The 18,840-nt window shown below is 47.4% G+C and overlaps 2 protein-coding genes across 2 annotated transcripts in view; one reads left to right on the top strand and one right to left on the bottom strand.

Moving 5' to 3' along the window:
- Positions 1-9,400, top strand: part of CCDC63 (coiled-coil domain containing 63) — a 29,970-nt gene extending 20,570 nt beyond the window's left edge. Inside the window, exons 7-10 of the mRNA XM_026514569.3 lie at positions 474-548; positions 3,802-3,994; positions 6,882-7,085; positions 9,229-9,400. Of these exons, the coding sequence (XP_026370354.3) occupies positions 474-548; positions 3,802-3,994; positions 6,882-7,085; positions 9,229-9,374 (618 nt within the window). The 3' untranslated portion in view covers positions 9,375-9,400. The remainder of the gene's footprint in view (positions 1-473; positions 549-3,801; positions 3,995-6,881; positions 7,086-9,228) is intronic.
- A 640-nt stretch (positions 9,401-10,040) lies between these two features.
- Positions 10,041-18,022, bottom strand: MYL2 (myosin light chain 2). The gene is made up of 7 exons (XM_026515109.3): positions 17,838-18,022; positions 16,255-16,344; positions 14,033-14,108; positions 12,791-12,895; positions 12,114-12,192; positions 11,977-12,025; positions 10,041-10,380 (listed from the first exon to the last, which is right to left on the bottom strand). Exons 1-7 carry the CDS (start codon positions 17,838-17,840, stop codon positions 10,282-10,284), a joined length of 501 nt encoding a protein of 166 aa, XP_026370894.2. The 5' UTR covers positions 17,841-18,022; the 3' UTR covers positions 10,041-10,281.
- Positions 18,023-18,840: the final 818 nt, after the last annotated feature.

Below are 18,840 nucleotides of genomic sequence, written 5' to 3'. Positions count from 1 at the left end.
AGAGAACACGGCCACCATTACAGTTCTATTGACTGTGCTGTTCTAGACAATTCTCCAAAAAGGATGAACCACCCACCCACCCATGCCCTCATCCTCCTTTTAATTAAGAAACATTAGGGGCACCTGGGTGGCACAGTCGGTTAAGCGTCTGGCTCTTGATTTCGGCTCAGGTCGTGAACTCAGGGTCCTGGGATTGAGACCCGCATCACGATGGACTCTGCACTCGGGGGAGTCTGCTTGAGATTCTCTCTCTCTCTCTCCCTCTTTATAAAATAAAAATAAATAAATCTTAAAAAGAAAAAAAGAAACATCAGAAAGAACCTCTGTGGGCGTAAGAGGGGCCCAGGGGTTTGGAGGCTCCGCAAAACAGGTAATTTAAATCCTCATCTCTCCTCGAGGTACAGGCTTAGTTTTAGACGTGGTGTGGAGGGGAGCACCCACTATACCTTATGGTCTGGTTCTCTCCTGAGCAGGATGAGATCATCTTCTTGCGATCCCAGCAGAAATCATCCCATGATGACAACCGCTCCGTCCTGAGAGAGATGGAGGTAAGACCAGGGTGGGGAGGAGGGACGTGGGAGTCTCTGTTGTTTGTCTGTCTGTCAGGTAGTCTGTGTGGTGGTTCCCAGGAGGAATACGATATTTGCACTACGAGACTCTACCGGCCTGGCTCGTGTCTTGACATGTCCTGAGCCTTTGTCTCCGGCTGCCGCCTCTACAGATATTGCTGCAGAATTTTGTCCCTATAGTCTCTTTGTCTGTTTTAAAGATTCCCTGACTTCAGGATGCCTAGCCCAGGCACTTGTGCCTATAATTTCATCCTGGACTGGCAAATCCCAGACAGACCTCTGCCTTGGTATTTTTTTCTTTCCCCTTTGTCCTGGCTGTGGTCTGCTCTCAATCAATGACAGTTATTATGAACATTTCTTGAGCAATTACTACATACCAGACACTAAGCTAAGTGCTTTGCTAGTACTATCTCATTTAATCCTCATAACAGCCCTATGAGGTAGGTGCTATGATCTCTACATTATACAGATGAGAAAACTGAGGTTCAGAGGGGTAAAGTCACTTGACCAACGTCCTGGAGCTGGGATACCGGATAAGAGCTTTTGCATTGTATTTAGATGCTAATCACAGGAACTAAAGTAACAACAGCCTAAGCAAGGTAGAATTATTTACTCTGTTAAGAAATAAGTTTGGAGATAGGTCCTTCAGGGCTGGTCATGATGTCATCAGTGACCGAGGCTCCTCCTGGTTGACATCTTTAGTGTGTGACTTACATTCCCAAGGATGCCTCATGGTTGTATTGTCACCGCCAATGATCCAGCCATCACATATATGTTCCAGGCAGGAAGAAAGTGGGGAAGGCAAAACAAAACAAAACAAAACAAAAACAAAGAACTTTGCTGACTGATAGGCAGCTTAAAAGTTTCTTTCCGTGAAGACTCAGCCAATGCCTTCTGTGTTTACATCTCACTGGCCATCTCGACTGCAGGGGAGGATTGGAAATAGAACTTCAGCTGGGCACATTGCCACCCCAAATACAATAAGGAGCTTGTTATTAAGGTGTAAGGGGAGTATGGAGAGCTAACGTCTGACAAAGATATGAACCCAGAGAGTGTGACCGCACAGCCCTGCTCTAATCCAGTAGTTCCCAGCGCAGGCTCCTGGGTCATTTTCCTTTCCTTCTCTGTGACGTATTTTGTTCTTTGTTGGCATGCACCTGGTTACAGGGATGGCAGTGCCATTCTCTGATGGGCCACTCGGGGGCAGCAAAGCACAAGGCACCCATTTTGCAGCCCTGGCTCAGAGAGGCCACTCCCAGGAACCTAGATACAGGGCATCAAACTTCCAGGCAGGGCCCAAGTCCAGGGAGACCCTCCTCAAGCTGAGCACGTGCTTGGGGTCCCATGTCCTTGGTTCAGGGCCACCCAGTGTCCAGCTGCTTCCTTGGGGTTGGAACTGGTGCTATTCTGCAATCAGGCTCTGGGAACAAATGCTTGGGTATAACTCTCAGAAAAGAGTTCCTAGCTGTGCGACTTTGAGAAAGTGATTTCACCTCTCCGAGCCTCTGTTTTCTCACCTGTAAAATGGGAATAATGATCATCCTCACTGCAGTGGGCTGCGAAGTTTGCATCAAGTCATGCGAGTACACGCTAGGCACGCTGCACGGCAGAGAATTCTGAACGTAGCTATCATTGTGGTTGTCCTGTTAATCAGTGAAACCTCAAAACCACCATCACCTTGGTCCTAAATAATTGCTCAAGAAATAAAGGCCAGGTCAGGGGCTTAGACCACTCAGTAGAAGGAAGCTAAACCCAAGTTCTCTTTTCTTCTCTGACCTCAGTATTCCTCATCTGGAAACTGTGAAGAGGTGTTGAGGTGCCGTGTGTGAGGTGCTGTACCATCACATCAGGCTGTTCATTTAACCATGGGATCCCTTAATGCACCTTCAGAATGAGAGGGCAGCTCTCGCTGTCACCGGAGGACACGCAGCCCCAGGAACTGGGGACAGAGGAGACTGCCTGGTGTGGTGGTTGAGTGACAGTTCAGATCCTGGCTTCCCTCTCCTGTCTGTGTGCTTTGGAGCCTCCGTTTCCTTACTTGGAAAATGGGGGGTGCGGATAGGACTGACCCTTTGGGACTGTTATTTGGGATGATGCATATGGAGCCACAGGGAATGGGGCAGTCTTCACAGGGCCCAGTTCACCTCAGCAAGCCGAGAACTCAGAGGAAGAGACAGGAAGTGACCAGAAGCTCTCGCCCCAGAGCAGGGATTCTCAGCCCCGGGCTGCAAATCATATTCACGTCGGAGGCTTTAAAATTCCTGAGCCCAGGCTGCACCCCAGACCAAAGCATCGGAATCTCTGAGGCTGGGGTCGGGGCAGCAGGTGTTTTGAAGCTCCCAGGTGATACCAATGGGAACGAAGGTTGCGATCTGACGGACTTGCAGGGTTTCTCAAACTTTACCGTGCCTCGGAGTCGCTGGAGGTTCGTTAAAACACACGTTGCCAGATGAGCCCAAGAATTTTCATTTCTAACAAGTTCCCTGGGAGAGCAGATGCTCCTGGTCCTGGGACCCCACTTTGAGAACTCCTGGGCTAGCGCGATGTGTTTTTAAACTGCAGTGGTGAAATCAGTTTGTTGGCTCAAACCAACATTTAAAAGTAGTGAAACAGAACAGAAAATATTAAAACACACAATGAGAGAGTATTGATTTTTGAAACTTTCACTTCATTTGATTAGATAATACATATAAGCACACACCCATATGCACACGTATGTATGTATGTACGTATGCATACATTGGGCTGCAATTTAACATGTATTCCTTCTTGTGCCACAATGTTAAAAACATGAAACACTTTCTAAAAGATACTGTAATCCTGGGGTGCCTGGCTGGCTCAGTCAGTTGAGCATCCGACTCTTGGTCTCAGCACAGGTCTTGATCTCAGGGTTGTGAGTTTAAGCCCCACTTTGGCTTCCACGCTGGGTGTTGTGCACACATACGTATATGTAAGTGAAACAAAATGTACATTTAACAATATTTCCCATCTTTACCTACAATGCATACTAGTGTTTTCTCTTCTGTTCTATTTACTTTCTTTCTTTAAAATGCTGATTGAGGCTTAATAAATTGATTTTGCATCCCCCCAGAGGTTTGAAAATCTGTAGTTCAGAAACCTTGTTTCCAGAGGGTCCCAAACTCCCATCCACACTGAAAGTCCTCATGGGCGGGGGGCTGAGCCCAGATGGCAGTCTGGCTGATGTGGGGTGGGAATTGGGGTCTGTCACCAGGAGAAACTGAGGAAGACCACGAAGGAGGCAGATACGTATGAGAACAACTCCAAGGAAATCAGCAAGACCTTGGAGTATCTCAAGAACTCGGTGGAGAAGCTGTTTAAAAAGATTAACTGTGATGCCACCACAATTCTGGGTCACTTAGGGGAGACGGGGAAAATCACCGACGACAACCTTCCACAGTACTTTGGTGAGTCAAGCTGGGGCCCATTGGACCGCTAGGAACCATTTCCAGAGCTTTCTATGAGCAGGCACGAGGACTTGCTCTTTGGGTGGCAGTGAGCCTGGTGGTGAAGCATGTGGGCACTAATGCCGGCCTGTCTGGGTTCAAATCCTGGTTCTACTCTTACTAGCTGTGTGCCATTGGGCAACTTTCTGAACCTCTCCGTGCTTTCGTTTTCTCGTCCAAAAAAATATGAGGAGTAAACCCAATACTTCATAAGGTTGTTGGGAAGAATAAATAAAATTTAATTTTAGTAAAGCTATATGATCATATCAACAGAGACAGAAGAAGCATTTGGCAAATTCAGCATCTATTCATGATAAAGACTCTCGACAAACTAGAACTGGAAGGAAATTTCTTAACCTTGAAGGTGTCTACAATACACCTATAGTTAGGGGCACCTCGGTGGCTCAGGCAGTCAAGTGTCTGCCTTCAGCTAAGGTCATGAACCCAGGGTTTTAGGATCGAGCCCCACATAGGGCTCCCTGCTCAGCAGGAGTCAGCTATCTCCTCTCCCTCGGCCCCTCCCTCCTGCTTGTGCTCTGTCTCTAAACAAACAAACAAACAACCCCCCAAAAACCCAACCCCAACCAACCAACCAAACAAAAAAACCCTACAGCTAACCTCACCCTTAAGGGTGACAAACTGAATGTTTTCCCTCTAAGATCAGGAGTAAGGCAAGAATGTCTGCTTTCACTGCTCCTATTCACTATCATACTAGTGGTCCTAAGCAATGCAATAAGGCAAGAAAAAGAAACAAAAAGCATACAGATTGGAAAGGAAGAAATTAAGTGCTCAGAGCAGTGCCTGCCACATAGCAAATGCCTATGAACTAGAATACACATTTCTAGCCATAGGCCTGAGCTCAGGATAGAGAAGGAGGGATACCCCTCCACAGATCATGACAGTTTGGAATGAACGGCTTACACTGCTCTTAGAATAAAATCTACAGTGCTTGATACAGTCTGTGTTTGGGAGTTTCCTATGATGCCCACTCCTGCTGGGTTCAGTGATTTGCTAGAAGGGCTCACAGACTCAGCATGTGGTGGTACTCGTGGCTATGATTTGTTACAGCAAAAGTTTATCCTTCAGCAAAAGGAAAAAGGGCCTGGGGTGAAGTCTGGAGGAAGCCAGGAGCAAGCTTCCAAGGATCCTCTCCCAGTGGGGTCACACAGGATGTGCTTAATTCCCCCAGCATTGAGTTGTGACAATGTCAACCAGGGAAGCTTACTAGAGAGCCTGTGCCAAGGGTGTGGAAAAAAAACAGGTGTTTAGTGGAAACATGTTTTGTATACCTAGTTTAGGCACACTGAGCTGCTATTATCAGTTAATGATGATAGGAACCTTCCTGAAACCCAAGTTCCCTGATGCCAGCCTGAGGCTAACCTGGGAAGCAAGCCCTTCGAAGGATAGTGGTCAGGATGCTGTGTTAACTCTTTCCTGCCCACAGCCTATCAGGTTCTGCACAGCCTGGCCCCTGCTTCCATTTCTCAACTCCTGTCATCCTGCTGTCAGTCCTTGCTTACCACCTCAAGTCACTCTCCAGTGTAGTCTTGCAACCCTCGCCTCAACACATTCTCACCTCAGGGCCTTTGCACAAGCTGTTCCTGGAATCCTTGTCCCAGTTCTTCCTCATTCTCAGATCTCAGTGTAAATGTCCTTTCTCTAGCAACACTTCCCTCCACTGTCCCACCTGAAGCTGGTCTCCCCTCCCCACACGCTATCATTCCCTCTCATGGCAGCCCCTTTATGTAACAGTCACCCAGTTTGTCTCCATGTACAGTGGCTCTCACTCTCTGAATCTATGAGGTTTTCGAGATCTGATAGCAGGTTCCAGATGCAAATATTTTTGGTTCCTGATTTTCAGAAAGAATAGCCACAGTATAGGTAGTATAAGGTTTATTTAACATATTGTATCCAAATCCAGTAGTTACCGAATCTAGATAATGAGCCTCTGGATAGCAAGGGATATGTGTATCTATTTGTTTCCTTGTTGAATTTGTCTTTCTCTCCATCTTCCTCACATACACTGAAGCTTGTGAGCTTCGTCAGGTCAGGGACTGTGTCCTTGCTGTTACTGTTACAGTCATTTTGTTTTTCCTCCATGCATCTGGAACATCCAGCCCTGCACCTGGCATAGCAGGCATCCGGTAATCATTTGTTGAGTGAGTGAATGAACACAAGACTCTGACTGCATGGGGCTGTGAAACACAGAGGAAGGGCAGGTCCCCCAGAGTAGGCAGAGAAACGTTCCTGCAGGGAACGGAGCCCTGATCCAAGTCTTAAAACACCAGCAGGCATTATTCAGGGAGGGGTGTAGGGAAAGGCATTCTAGACCGAAGGAACAGCATGAGCAAAGGTGTGGAAACCTGAGAAAGAGTGCACAGGGGAAAAATCGGTAGTTTAAGGGGCTTCCCGGGGCTCCCAGTTTTTGGTGTAACCCAGTGTTTCTCAACCTCCTTTTCATTATTTTTGCCTCCTGAGGAGTCTTTTTAGACATTCTTTTCCTAATATTCATCCTCAGGCAATTTTAACTCTCTTGATACACTATATGGTTGTTTATGTTCTGTGTGTATATCTGTTTTATGTTATAAAGTCAGGGTTGGTTTTCTTGGGTTTGTTTGGTTTTTTCGTTTGTTTGTTTTTGGGTTTTTTTGCCTCTCAGCAACCAAATTTTGCCCTCTCGGGGTGATACTGCCCCCTGGAGAATGCATGGTATAACCCACGAGAAAAACCTTGTCCTGTTCCTTCCCTTCCTCTCCAGCAGGGGGCGTCACTCCCAATCCCCACCCCACCCCACCCTCAACCAGGTCTCTCCGCTGCCCTCTTGGTTCTGATGGATTTTTTTTTACAGCCATCATTGAGAAGAAGACCAACGACCTGCTGCTGCTGGAGTCCTACAAGCGGATGCTGGAGATGGAAGGGGCAGAGACCGAGACCCCACCGCCCTTCATCAACCCTTTCTGGGGTGGCTCCGCCCTCCTCAAGCCTGCAGAACCCATCAAGGTCATCCCCCCAGTGTTCGGGCCTGACCCCTTCAGCGACAAGTTGGATGAAGGTGAGTTCTCGTCCTCCCGCGACCTGTGCAGGTTGCTAGGAGACCTGTAGAGCCTCAGTTTCCCTTTATGAGCCTCGTGGGCCCATGCATTCCATTGGGTTCCACCGTGGCTGTGGCCCTTGACTTGTTTCGTAGGGAGGATGCTTCTCCCTACAGTGCAATGAAGATCCCGGAGTTTAGTGATCCTGGGTATATATTTTTTAAATCACTACTTTGTGACCATTTAAAATGAACCTTAGAATGTCCCCAGTTTACAAACTGGAAAACTGTAGGTACACAAGTTTCCCTGATCCCATCTGTCACCCTCACCCTATGCCCCTGAGTCTGACTCCACCCACGACCACCTTGCCCCCCCCCAACCATGTCCCCCAACCTCATGGCTGAAGGAGCAGCGGCTTGGCTAATAACAGAAGCCAGATGCCTAACTGTGTCCCCTGTGACTCTGCTGTGGACCTTCCCTCCTTTCCAGGGCACAAGTTCATGATGCTCCCCTCACTGTGGGAAGCAGCTCTTCTCTCTGGAGGTGGGGAGAAAATTGGCCCCACCTGGGTTTTGGAGGGCAGAGTGGCCTCACGTGTGGCGAGGCTGAGACGTGAATACACCTGTAAGCCCATATTCTCGCCTGTGCAAACTGGTCCTTCAAGAAACATTTATTCAAGGGTCCAAGATGAAAGTAGGACGATGTTCACTGCAGGCCCGAACTGGAAGTGACTGAAATGCCCACCCATTAGAAACTGGTTATGGGAATTACAGTCCACCCATCCATGCAATAATAATACCTTGCAGACACGGAAAAGAATGCAATGGGACAATGTGAACTCTTTCTCACACACACAGGGTATATAAATTATGTATATAATTGTAATATATGTGGATTATAGAAATATACATATATATTTTTTCAGTAGCTCTCAACCAGGGGTGATCTACCCCTCAGGGGACTTTTGGCAATGTCTGGAGATATTTTTGGTTGTTACAACTGGGAGGTCAGGGGTGCTGTTGGCATCTAGTGGCCAGGGATGCTGTTAAAAATCCTATAGTGTCCAAGACAGCCCTTGACAACCCTGATGTATAATAGGGAAAGAGATGTATGTAACGAGAGAGTGAGAGAGAGAGAGGATGGAGGAGGGGGGTAGGGAGGGAAGTTGAGAGGGAGGGAAGGAGTAAAGTATCTTGGTTATGCCTATAAAAACAAAGGAGTTATAGCCTGACTTACAGTGGGTACTGGTGGTAATTTATAGAGAACTTTGCATTTCTAAGTTTAACAGTTCTGTAATTGTTTAAATTTTACAATAATCTTAGGCAACTTTAGTAATCAGAGAAAACTGGATTAAAAAAAACACCTGTCCCACTTCTCTAAGCAACACTTCACGTGTGCAGGTGTGTCAAAGGTGAAGGGGGGAGACTGGGGGAAGAGTGCCAACACACGCACACCTCCTGTTTGATTTAGTCAAGGCAGCTGAAACTTAGCAGGAGTAAGAGCTTGGTCTGGCGTAGCCACCTTAGCACCACTTCCCTTGGCCCTTTGCATTCCTAAAAGGAGGAGGGCAGGGCCCAGCTGCTGGTAATGCTGCCCTCACAAGGTCAGGAACTTGCAGATGATGCCCTCACTTCTGCTCAAGGGCATGTTGGTAATCGTTGGGTTCTCTTAGTGCTAGTCTCTTTGGCCCCTATGTGTGAATTCAAAGAGGCACCCCCTCTGGACAGATTAATTGAGAAAAGGGGTCCCTTCTGTGTGGACATGGTTTGGCAATCAAGTGGGGGTTGGATTTCAGCCCATCTATTCACCTGTCTCCACCAGATGACTGTGCAGTCTACATCCTGAACGACTGCGCATGGTGGCCCTGTTTCTTTGACATTAAACTAAACTCACCTTCACATCCTCTTGGGAGAAAAAATAATTATTGTCTGGGCATCCCTGTGCGGTACATCTCTACTGATGCTCTTCCTCCCTGAGCCTCAAGAATGCTCACACTCCACTCCCAGCATGATGGAGGAACCCCAAACTAGGTTTGGACATCCTTGCCTTGGGCATCCGTGAATCGGGTAGAGAGGCACCGTCCCTGGAAAGGAGGCTACCTATGCCCACCCCATGCTGGGTTTGATTTCCAAGCTCCTCACACAAGTCCTGTCTTTGACACAGTGGAGCAGCCCCTGGACCACAGCAGCCTTCGGCAGCTGGTGCTCAGCAACTACACTGCACGAGAGTTTCGAAGCAGGGACATACACTCAGACAGCCTACCAGAAAGGGTGGATGATCTGAGGCTCAAGAAGAAGTTAACGGTCTGACGTGGATGGGGCTACGTTTGTACCTTAACCAGAGAGAATAAATGTTTTGTTCTGTAACCCCAGTGCCTCCTCACACTCATTACAAAGAGACTAGACTAGGGTTCTGGGAGCCTCTCTGGGATGCGGTAGAGGAATTAGGACAGAAGAGCTGAGACAGGAGGCAAGAGTTGTATGAGGTCACCATGGCTCCTGAGAACCCCCTGAGATTGTGACCAGAACAAATAACTAGTACTTCTGAAATTAGAAATTAACCTCTTATAGTAAATGGATGTGATTTTTTGCCAAATGAGCCATATTCTTAGAATGAATGTGAGACCTGTTCCTCTTCATTTCTCATGGGAGAAATTTTCATGTGCTGTCCAAGCACATCAATGGGAGAAACATTCCAATGGCATCCTAAAGGAGAGGATGTCATGGAAGCTAGGCTCTACAGATGCTTGAGCTCTTTGAAGAAAAGGGCTGTAGTCCTCTAGTTAACATTCCAGTAAATTGTGGTCCTTGATAGAAATAGTCCTGAGTGGCTGTAAAGGTCTATCTCAAATAAAGAGTTACTAGGATTCAATAATAATGACAACAGGGACATCACTAGCTCATATTCTGCCTTCATGGGAACCAGCAAAGGATCTTCCTTATTCAAGGGACTTTTGTCAGAGAAACACCATGAACAAATATACAACGTCCTGTTTATTTCAACACAGCTTCTAGATGGATTTCCATCTGCAGGATGTGTGGCCACAAGGTATCTATATGCCACTGAGGCTGCAAAGAAGATAAAGGTGGGTAATGAGGCAGCCACACAGCTTAACAGGCCAGTAGCAGGGATGGCAGCATTACCGGGCAAAGTGAGAGGAGGGCAGAGACCACCTCCCCACCAAAGACAAGCCCAGGGTTGGGTGGTGAGCCCCTCTTAGTCCTTTTCTTCCCCGTGGGTGATGATGTGCACCAGGTTCTTATAGTCCAAGTGGCCAGTCACATCAGGGGGGAAGGCGGCGAACATCTGTTCAATCTGCAATGAACCAGCAACACGTGCTGAGCATGACAGGATGGGAAGTGAGAGGAACCGCTCTGTGTGGGCTGGGTCCCTGTGCAGAGGCACAGGCAGCAGGGCTATGGTGTATGTGGAGACACGACACTTGGGTCCCCCTCCAGGAAGGCCTTGTCATCCAGCTGCTGCAGAGAGCTGCCAGGCCCAAGGTCATGGCCTTTCTGGGGCAGCCCACAGCCAACTGATCAGTGTGGGGCCCAACTTGGGGCTTCTTAGAAGGTTATTCTAGCTCCAGGGCTCCCTGGGAGGTAGGGGGGCAGCCAAGACCCTCTTTGGGCCTGAGCTGAGGTTCCACATCTCCCTCCTTGCCTCCCTGCTTCCTGCCCTTCCTTGCTCTGCAGCAGGTGCTGACCCCATGGACCACCCTGTGGGATGTTCCTGGGTATCCAGCCTGTAGCAGGTAAAGCAGGAATCGCATATGTGTAAGTTGTGTATGGGAGCAAGGGGGGCCTGTGGCTAAAAGCAGACACACAACCCATCTACAGGGGCGGCAGCTGGGCAGAGCCAGCCGAATGCGGCCACGTGGGCTAGGAGGCCAGACCTTTTGGAGGAAACGAGAAATCTAGATTTTTTTTTTCAACATGCAGTTTCCACATTTAAAAAGTATTGACTAGTTATTTTAAAAAATACATATTGGCCAATAATAGCTAATACTTACATTGTCCTTACCACACGCTTCAACACTTCGTGCGTATTAGCTTGTTTAACCCTCACAGCGCACTACCAGGGAAGTTTTATTACCATCCCCACTTTACAGATGAGGAAACTGAGGCACAGTGAGGTTAAAGAGCTTGTCCCAAGTCACCAAGCTAGTAGGAGGTGAAGGCAGGCTTTTTTAACTGCTGGAGTTTTAGGGGAAAATCTAAATACAATTTTTAGTGAAATGTGACACCTGATGGCATCAGGCCTGAGAAGGGGCTATTTTAAATATTTCATTAATAATATCGACAGGACCGTTGTTTATTGATACAGGACTTTGGGCAAATTAGCAGAAGTGCCCCTTTTTTCCAGGCACATTACTGCCACCTGCCAGAAAAAGTCATATATACAGCTTTAAAAAAATAATAAAATTACAACAGCACACTTTACTACCATCTGCTGGAAAATAGTTGCAACAACTAGATATTCCACAATATTATTTTATGAGTACAGCATCCAGAAGAATTGTGCAGTGCAGTGACGGTATGTGGCACATACATGACAGTGTGTGGCACCCTGCAAGCCACCCTCACTCCATCAGGAAATTGGTGCTCTAACCAGGGCTCCAGGCACTGTGAGGAAGGTAGACCTAGAGTCAGATAGAATCTAGGTTTGAATCCAGGCCCCGGAATTTAGCATTGGTGGTGTCCTTTCGGGCAAGTGACTAACTTCCCTGGGCCTCAGTTTCCTCACCTATAAAATGACAGTAATACTAGTCCCTACCTCGTAGGTGGTTGAGAGAATGAAATGAGTTAGAGGGCTCAGTAGCAGGTTCTCTGTCAGTGTGGGGCCAGGGGTGTTTTAGGAAAGAGGGTCACACAGGAGCTAGGGTGCAGTGTGTGTCCAAGGGGCCATTACCTCCTCTTTGGAGAATCTCTCCGCTTGCGTGGTCAGCATGTCCCGAACGCTGCCGAGAGAGAACAGCAGGTGTTGGCACCGGGAGTGTGTATGGGAAGCAGGGAACTCCCATGTCCTCCCCCACACATCCCACTCACTAATCAGCCTTGAGCACTCCTTTGCCTTCGGGGTCGAACACTTTGAATGCATTGAGAATGGTTTCCTCTGGGTCTGCCCCTGAAAGAGAAAACAGGGTTGCATCATGCCATGGGTGGCTGGGAACCTATGGTACCCCAGGAGGCAGGGCCCAACTCTCTCCAAAGATGGAGGGGCCAGGGCCAGGCTGTTTGCTTGGAGGAAAGGCTCTGCTTCCTCTGAGCAGTGAACTTGGTATTTGGAAAGAGTGGGCTGAGAATCCAGTCATTTCTGAGCACACCCAAGCTCAAACATAGATCTAGATTTAGAAAGACTGGGATGTGTATCCTGACTCCAGCATTTGCTAGCTGTGTGGCCATAGACAAGTGGCTTTCCATCTCTGAGCCTTAGACCAGGGATAAGAGTAGAACTTACCTCCTAGATGCTAAATAAGGTAACACATCCGAAGTGCAGAGGATGAGGTCTAGTTCAGGGTAAGCCTTGGAGCAATGGGAACTGCTGCTTTTTATTTTATTTTATTTTTTCCCCCAGTGCCAACCCTTGTCTGCCCTCCCGGTGCTTTCGTTCATGCCCAAAGATGAAGACATGTAAAGATACACACACACACACACACACACACGTGCACAAATGCAGACACACATACACAAATATACACGTATGGACCTACACACGAACTTACCCTTAAGTTTCTCCCCAAACATCTGTAGGAACACAGTAAAGTTAATTGGACCTGGAGCTTCCTTGAGCATTTCGTCAATTTCTTCATTTTTCACGTTCACACGCCCTAGGGCAGGAAACACACAGTCAGCCACTGCCGCCCCCCCGCCCTGGGAGGAGCCGAAACAGCTGTCAGGACCCTGGCATTTGCCCTCGTAATTCCACTTAAGGGAATCTAGTCTAGGGACAATTAGAAATGGAGTTGAGGGGGGGCCCAGATTCACTGGAAAAGATGTTCTCCACAGTGTTATTTATAATAGCCAGGCAGCTGGAAACAACTCAAACATCTAATGGGGGAGGGACTAGCTATTTTTATAATAGTGTCTTCAGAACCTGGAACATTTTAAACAGATTTTTAAACTTTTTGCTTAAATGGGAAATGCTCATATTATAAGTTATCCCTCTCAGTTGGAGGTGGAAGAGACAGATCAGAATCTCCTGAGGGAACTTTTTCAGATTATATCTGCTGTAACCCACACAGCCTCGGAGATTCTGATATACCTATGCTAGCCTCTGCCATAAGCCCATATCGCACCTTTGTGTAAATTTTTTAAAGCCACCACTTCTTAAGATAATTTATGTTTTAAATATAAAAATCTACAGTGGCTACAGACATGAATACTAATCTGTAGAATGGTATAGTGCACAACCTGCGCAGCTGTTCATGGTGGCCCTGAGTTCTGGGAGTGGAAGTGGAGGGGGGTGAGTGGTAGTGGCAGTTTGGACACACGTATTTTGAAAAGCTCCATACACTTGTGTTCACACTATTGAGATGTTAGATTTAAAAAGGTGAATCCAAAATAGAATGATTCCCATCTTAAAACAACCACAACAACAAAAAACCCACAAAAAAACCAGATGTACCTAGAAAAGTCTTAAAGGCTGAAATGTTACAGTGGAATGTGACTTAATGTTTAAGTTTTCTTTATACTTTTCTGAATTTTGTGAATTTTCTATTGTGGGCTGGCATTGCATTCAAAATCACAGAAAAAAGTTTTCAAAAGAAAAATGAAAGATATGTGAAGACACTTTAAGCCAAAACACTTAGCTATCTTCCGACGTTTGTCTTAAAGTCCAAACATGATTGAGCTGTTTCTTTGAAAAATGACAAGCTCTTGACCTTTTCAGTGGTCATACCTTCCACCCCTCAGGAAGGTGGGATAAGGAGACCCTCCTGCAGGTCTAGTGGGGGAGGGGGCCATACCAAGAGCAGCAAAGGTGTCCCTCAAATCATTCTTGTCGATGAAGCCATCCCTGTTCTGGTCCATGATGGTGAAGGCCTGTGGAAGGGGGCATTTGGCTGGTCAGCCCAGGAGAAGTTGGGTGGAGGAGCCCAAGAGATTGGGCTACGGACTAGGGAAAATGGGATTCTGGGACTCGGATTCAGGGAGCACTGAAGGACATGAGATCAAGAGTCAAAAATTGGAAATTGGACGTTCCTTAAAATGTTACGCTTAGAGTTACCATGGGATCCAGCAATTCCATTGCTAGGCATCTACCCAAGAGAGTTGAAAACATCTGTCCCCACGGAATCCTGTGCCTGAGGGCCCATAACAGCTTTATTTACAATAGCCCCAACCTGGAAACCGCCCACATGTCCATCAACTGATGGATGGATCCACCAAATGTGGTCTTGCCACGTAATGGGCTATTACTGAGCAAGAAGAAGGAAGGAGATCCTGACACCAGCTACAACATGGATGAGCCCTGACCCAGGACACTGAGTGAAAGAAGCTAGGGCAAAAGGCCACATGCTGTATGATAGATTTCTACAAAATCCCCAGAACAGGCAAATCCATGGGGACAGAAAATAGATCCCCAGAGGCTGGGGAAGGAAGGGAACGAATGGGGAATGACTGCTAATGGCTATGCGGTTTCTTTCTGGGGTGAGGAAAATGTTTGGAAGTTAGTGGTGATACCTGCACAACTCCGTGACTTCAGTAAATAACCACCGAATTGCACGTGTAGCTTACAAAGGTGCATTTAGAGTTGTGTGACTTACATCTCAAGAAGTTTTTATTTAAAAAAATCAAGTTAATACCTGGGGTCTCATCTCCCCCGCTACCACCAAAGAAAGCCCAGTTATCTATAAAATGGGGCGGGTAATCTTTCCTGGGTAGCTCCCATGAAGGCTCCCAAGAGCTTTGTAAATGCCCAGGTCATTGTACAGATGACTTATCATCGCCACATTTTTTTGAATTCTTTGCAGCTTGTTCCTGAAAGTATTTGCACCCCCTTCCCCACGCCCCCAGCAGCTGATCTCATTCCAGGGATTGGGACAGGGTGAGGGGGAAGGGGCAGCGGCGTCTTCTCCCAGCAAGGTGACAATTTCAAGTTCAGATACGAATATTTCGTCCTGGGAATTCTTTCCCTGGTGGCCTATGGGACACAGCATTCCTGTGATCTCAACATTAGTGAGGACAAAAAAGTGTAAGTGTTCGCGTCCCACTTGGAAGCCCCAAATGGTTTCCCCTTTGGTACAGAGCACACCGGCCTCTGCAGCATGTTTTCCTCTAAAGGCCCAGGTGGGAGTGTGGATGACTCAGTGTGAGCCATCATGACTGCTGGAAAATTAATTCAGAGTCTATCCTTCTAAGCCTGCGGGCAGTGGCTCAATTTGGCCTAATTGGTACTTAGGTTTACTTAATAAGGCGCACTCCCATAGAATGTGATGGGGTTTCCACCTGGCTAGTATTCAACAATGGAGGACTATATAATTTAAAATCTAAGAGATATTCTTTCTCGTCTCAGTTTGGCAGAAATAATATTTTAGGCTATTAATACCCAATGTTGATGGAGATACAGGGGGAAAAGTCACTTTTTCCTTTTGAGGCTGATCCGTACAGAGTTTCTGGAGGGCCAGCAGTCCTGGTGTTTAGTTCGTTTTTCAAAGCGCCTTTGACCCAGCAGTTCTGCTTTTAGGAATTTGCCCCAAGGAAACAAGCAAAGATGTGTTATTCATAATCGTAGTACAGTCTAAACAAAGGTAACCTCCAACCATAGGGAGTGGTTTCAATAAACGATAGAAAAAGTTGATGAGGAATTGCTCAAAGAAAAATAGCAAAATAGTTTAAAATAGTTTATATACACGTAATGCAAAAATGACTTGAAGGATGGATATCAGAATGTTAACGGATTATCTCTGGGTGGTAGAATTGTAGGTTGTTTTACTGTTCTCCTTTGTGCTTTTCTGAATCCCCCCCAAACATTTTCGACAAGAAATGTGCTTTACTTTGATGATCAGCAAAAAATATTAGAAATAATTTCTTTAAATGGTTCACGCACATGTTGAGACTGGATCTGGGGTTATTTGGAGGATAAAAACATCTAGCCCAGAGGTCCCTGCAGGGAATGTGGACCGAGGGAGCGTTCTCTCTAACAGGTGGGAATCTCCATCTGGGCGGATGGTTCAACAGCTGCACCCACCTCCTTAAATTCCTGGATCTGGGTCTGTTCAAACATAGAGAACACGTTGGAATTGGCGCCTTCTGCTCTCTTCTTGGCTTTCTTCGGTGCCTGGAGGGGGCGGGAGGAGGGGAGCATCGATGAAAAGAGACAGAAGCTGGGAGTTAGAGAACTAGGTCAGGTTGTCCCATCTCTGAGTGAGCCTCAGCTGCTCATCTGTGAAATGGGCGTATGAAGCCCACGCTCATCTCAAAACGGTGATACCGGAGGGATCAGAGGAAAACAGAGTAATGTGTCTCAAAAGCATGCTGGTTCTGGTGGATCGTCAGAGATCTTGGGTCTTGCAGCACCTCCTTTGCAAACTAGGGGAGGTGGAGATGCGTCTCTGGGGAAGGAGGCAACACTTTGAGATCAGCCCCAGCAGGATCCAGCCGCCTCTGTTTCAACGCATTTCACAAAATTTCAGTAATGCACAGAAAGAGAATTGATGGGGGTGGGGGAACGTCAGGCTCACTAAACCGTGAGGAATACCCTTACGAAATGATACTTTTTCAGGGTGTTAAAACCCACTCCTCCCCCTCCCCAATTCTCCTTTGATCCAGATGGCAGTGAAATCTCCTCTCTAAATGTGCTGTCCTTGCATAGGCAAACAGTGCAGAGAAGAGCAAGTTAACCTTTGTCCCGACCCCACTTCTCTCTGACTTGAAACAGAACAAACGCTTGAACACCGTACATACATGATTTCATTTAATCCCCCAGTCAAGTAGATGCTGTCTTTTTTTTGTAAAGATTTTATTTATTTGAGAGAGAGAGAGAGAGACCAAGATAGAGCATGAATGGGGAAGAGAGAGAGAAGCAGGCTCTCCACTGAGCAGGGAGCCCTACGCGGGGCTGTATCCAAGGACCCCAAGATCATGACTTGAGCCGAAGGCAGACGCTGAACCGACTGAGCCACTCAGGCACCCCACAAGTAGATGCTGTTAGTACCATAGCCATTTTACTGGAGAGTCAGCCTGGGCTCAGAGAGGTTGGTTCACTTGCCCAAGGTCACACAGTCACAGAATGGCAGAACCGGAGTTGCACTTGGGCAGTCTGACTCCAGAGTCTCTGCCCCTAATTCTTCCCCCAGACTGGCCCTGATTTGGTGGCTTCCCGCTTTGGGAGGGGGACGCCTAACCAAACAACACAGAGAGAAAGGTTTTAAATTTGCAAGTTCAAAAGGTGAAAACAAAAAGATTCTTTTCCCCAGCTGCCTGAACAAGAGAAAAGAATTACAATTTGATCCTTAAAAGCGTTCAATCCCATTTTGCAAGCCCTGGGAGTTATTGATTCCTCGAGAGGTCAGTAGACAAGCCATAAAAAAGCCAACTCTCTTATTTTGTTTTTGCGAGTCCCTGGGAGCTGCTGTTATTTGTGGCTTATCGGGGCATTGATTGGGGTTCCTCTGTGCGCACACAGCAAGCACGGCTTTTTTCACCAGGGTCTGGGGCCCTCAAAAGCCACCTTTCCCCCCCTCCCCTCTGGTCCTCTGCTCGTAGGTGCTGTTTCCTTTCCCCCTTCCCCCTCTCCGCAGCATCACACCTCACGGAGCCCTCGCTACTCACCATGGTGGAAAGGATACAGCACTGCTTCCCCAGAAGAATCCCTCAGTCTGCCCCGCTCTCCTCTCCTCGGCTTGGGAACAATAAATACTTCCTCCCTATGTTTAAAAATAACCCCATGACCACTTTTGGCAGTCATAGGTGAGGCAGACACCACCTAAGGCCCCCCCACCCCATGCCGTTCTTCTGAAGTAAGGGGAGCTCACTCGCCACCCAGTGACACATGAGACCCAAAAAGGCATTCAAGGTTAAAGAGACAGGCAGCTGGGTCATAGCGAGAGATGCTGCACGCTTTCGGCAACACTTGGGCGTTAGGCACTTGTGCTTGTCAATTTTGAGAAAGAAAACGGCAGAGAGGAGACTGTCACAATTCTCTAACGTGATCAGGGTCCCACCCCAGGGCCTTTGCACCTGCACTTCCCTCTACCTGGAGTGTTTTTCCATCAGACATTTGCAAGTCTCCATCCCTCACCTCCCTCCAATCTTTGCTCAAATATCATCTCCTCAGTGAGACCTCCCCACCACCCTGTTTAAAATAGCCACTCACCCTCTGCCCTCCAGAACCCCTTCTCTGCTTTGTTTTTCTGCAGAGCACTTCTCGCTTCCTGACATACTGTGTAATTCACTTATTTATTTTGTTCAGTGTCGGTGAACAGTCAGCTCAGGAAAGCAGGGTCCTTTTCAGTTTTCCTCACTACTCTCTCCCTGGCTCCTGGCTCATGACAGGCACACAGCAGCTGCTCAATGAATACTTGTTGATTGAAGAAATGACATCTTTCACTTACCGAGCACTTGCTACGTGCCAGGCACCATGTACACATGTCTCATGCTCATAGTTAATTTTCCGGACACCCTGTGGGGTAGAGGCCACCTTATCCTCTGTGTCCCCAGCATTCATCCTCCCCCCAACTGTGTGCCAGGCACTGTGCTAATGTGGGGGGGACTCCTGTCCGGTGACAAACCCCCTGTCATGACATTATGAGTAAGGAGTAGATGGACAAAGATA

This window comes from Ursus arctos, unplaced genomic scaffold, assembly GCF_023065955.2.
Source record: "Ursus arctos isolate Adak ecotype North America unplaced genomic scaffold, UrsArc2.0 scaffold_34, whole genome shotgun sequence".
Taxonomy (NCBI): domain Eukaryota; kingdom Metazoa; phylum Chordata; class Mammalia; order Carnivora; family Ursidae; genus Ursus; species Ursus arctos.
This window is presented reverse-complemented; position numbering and strand designations above follow the sequence as displayed.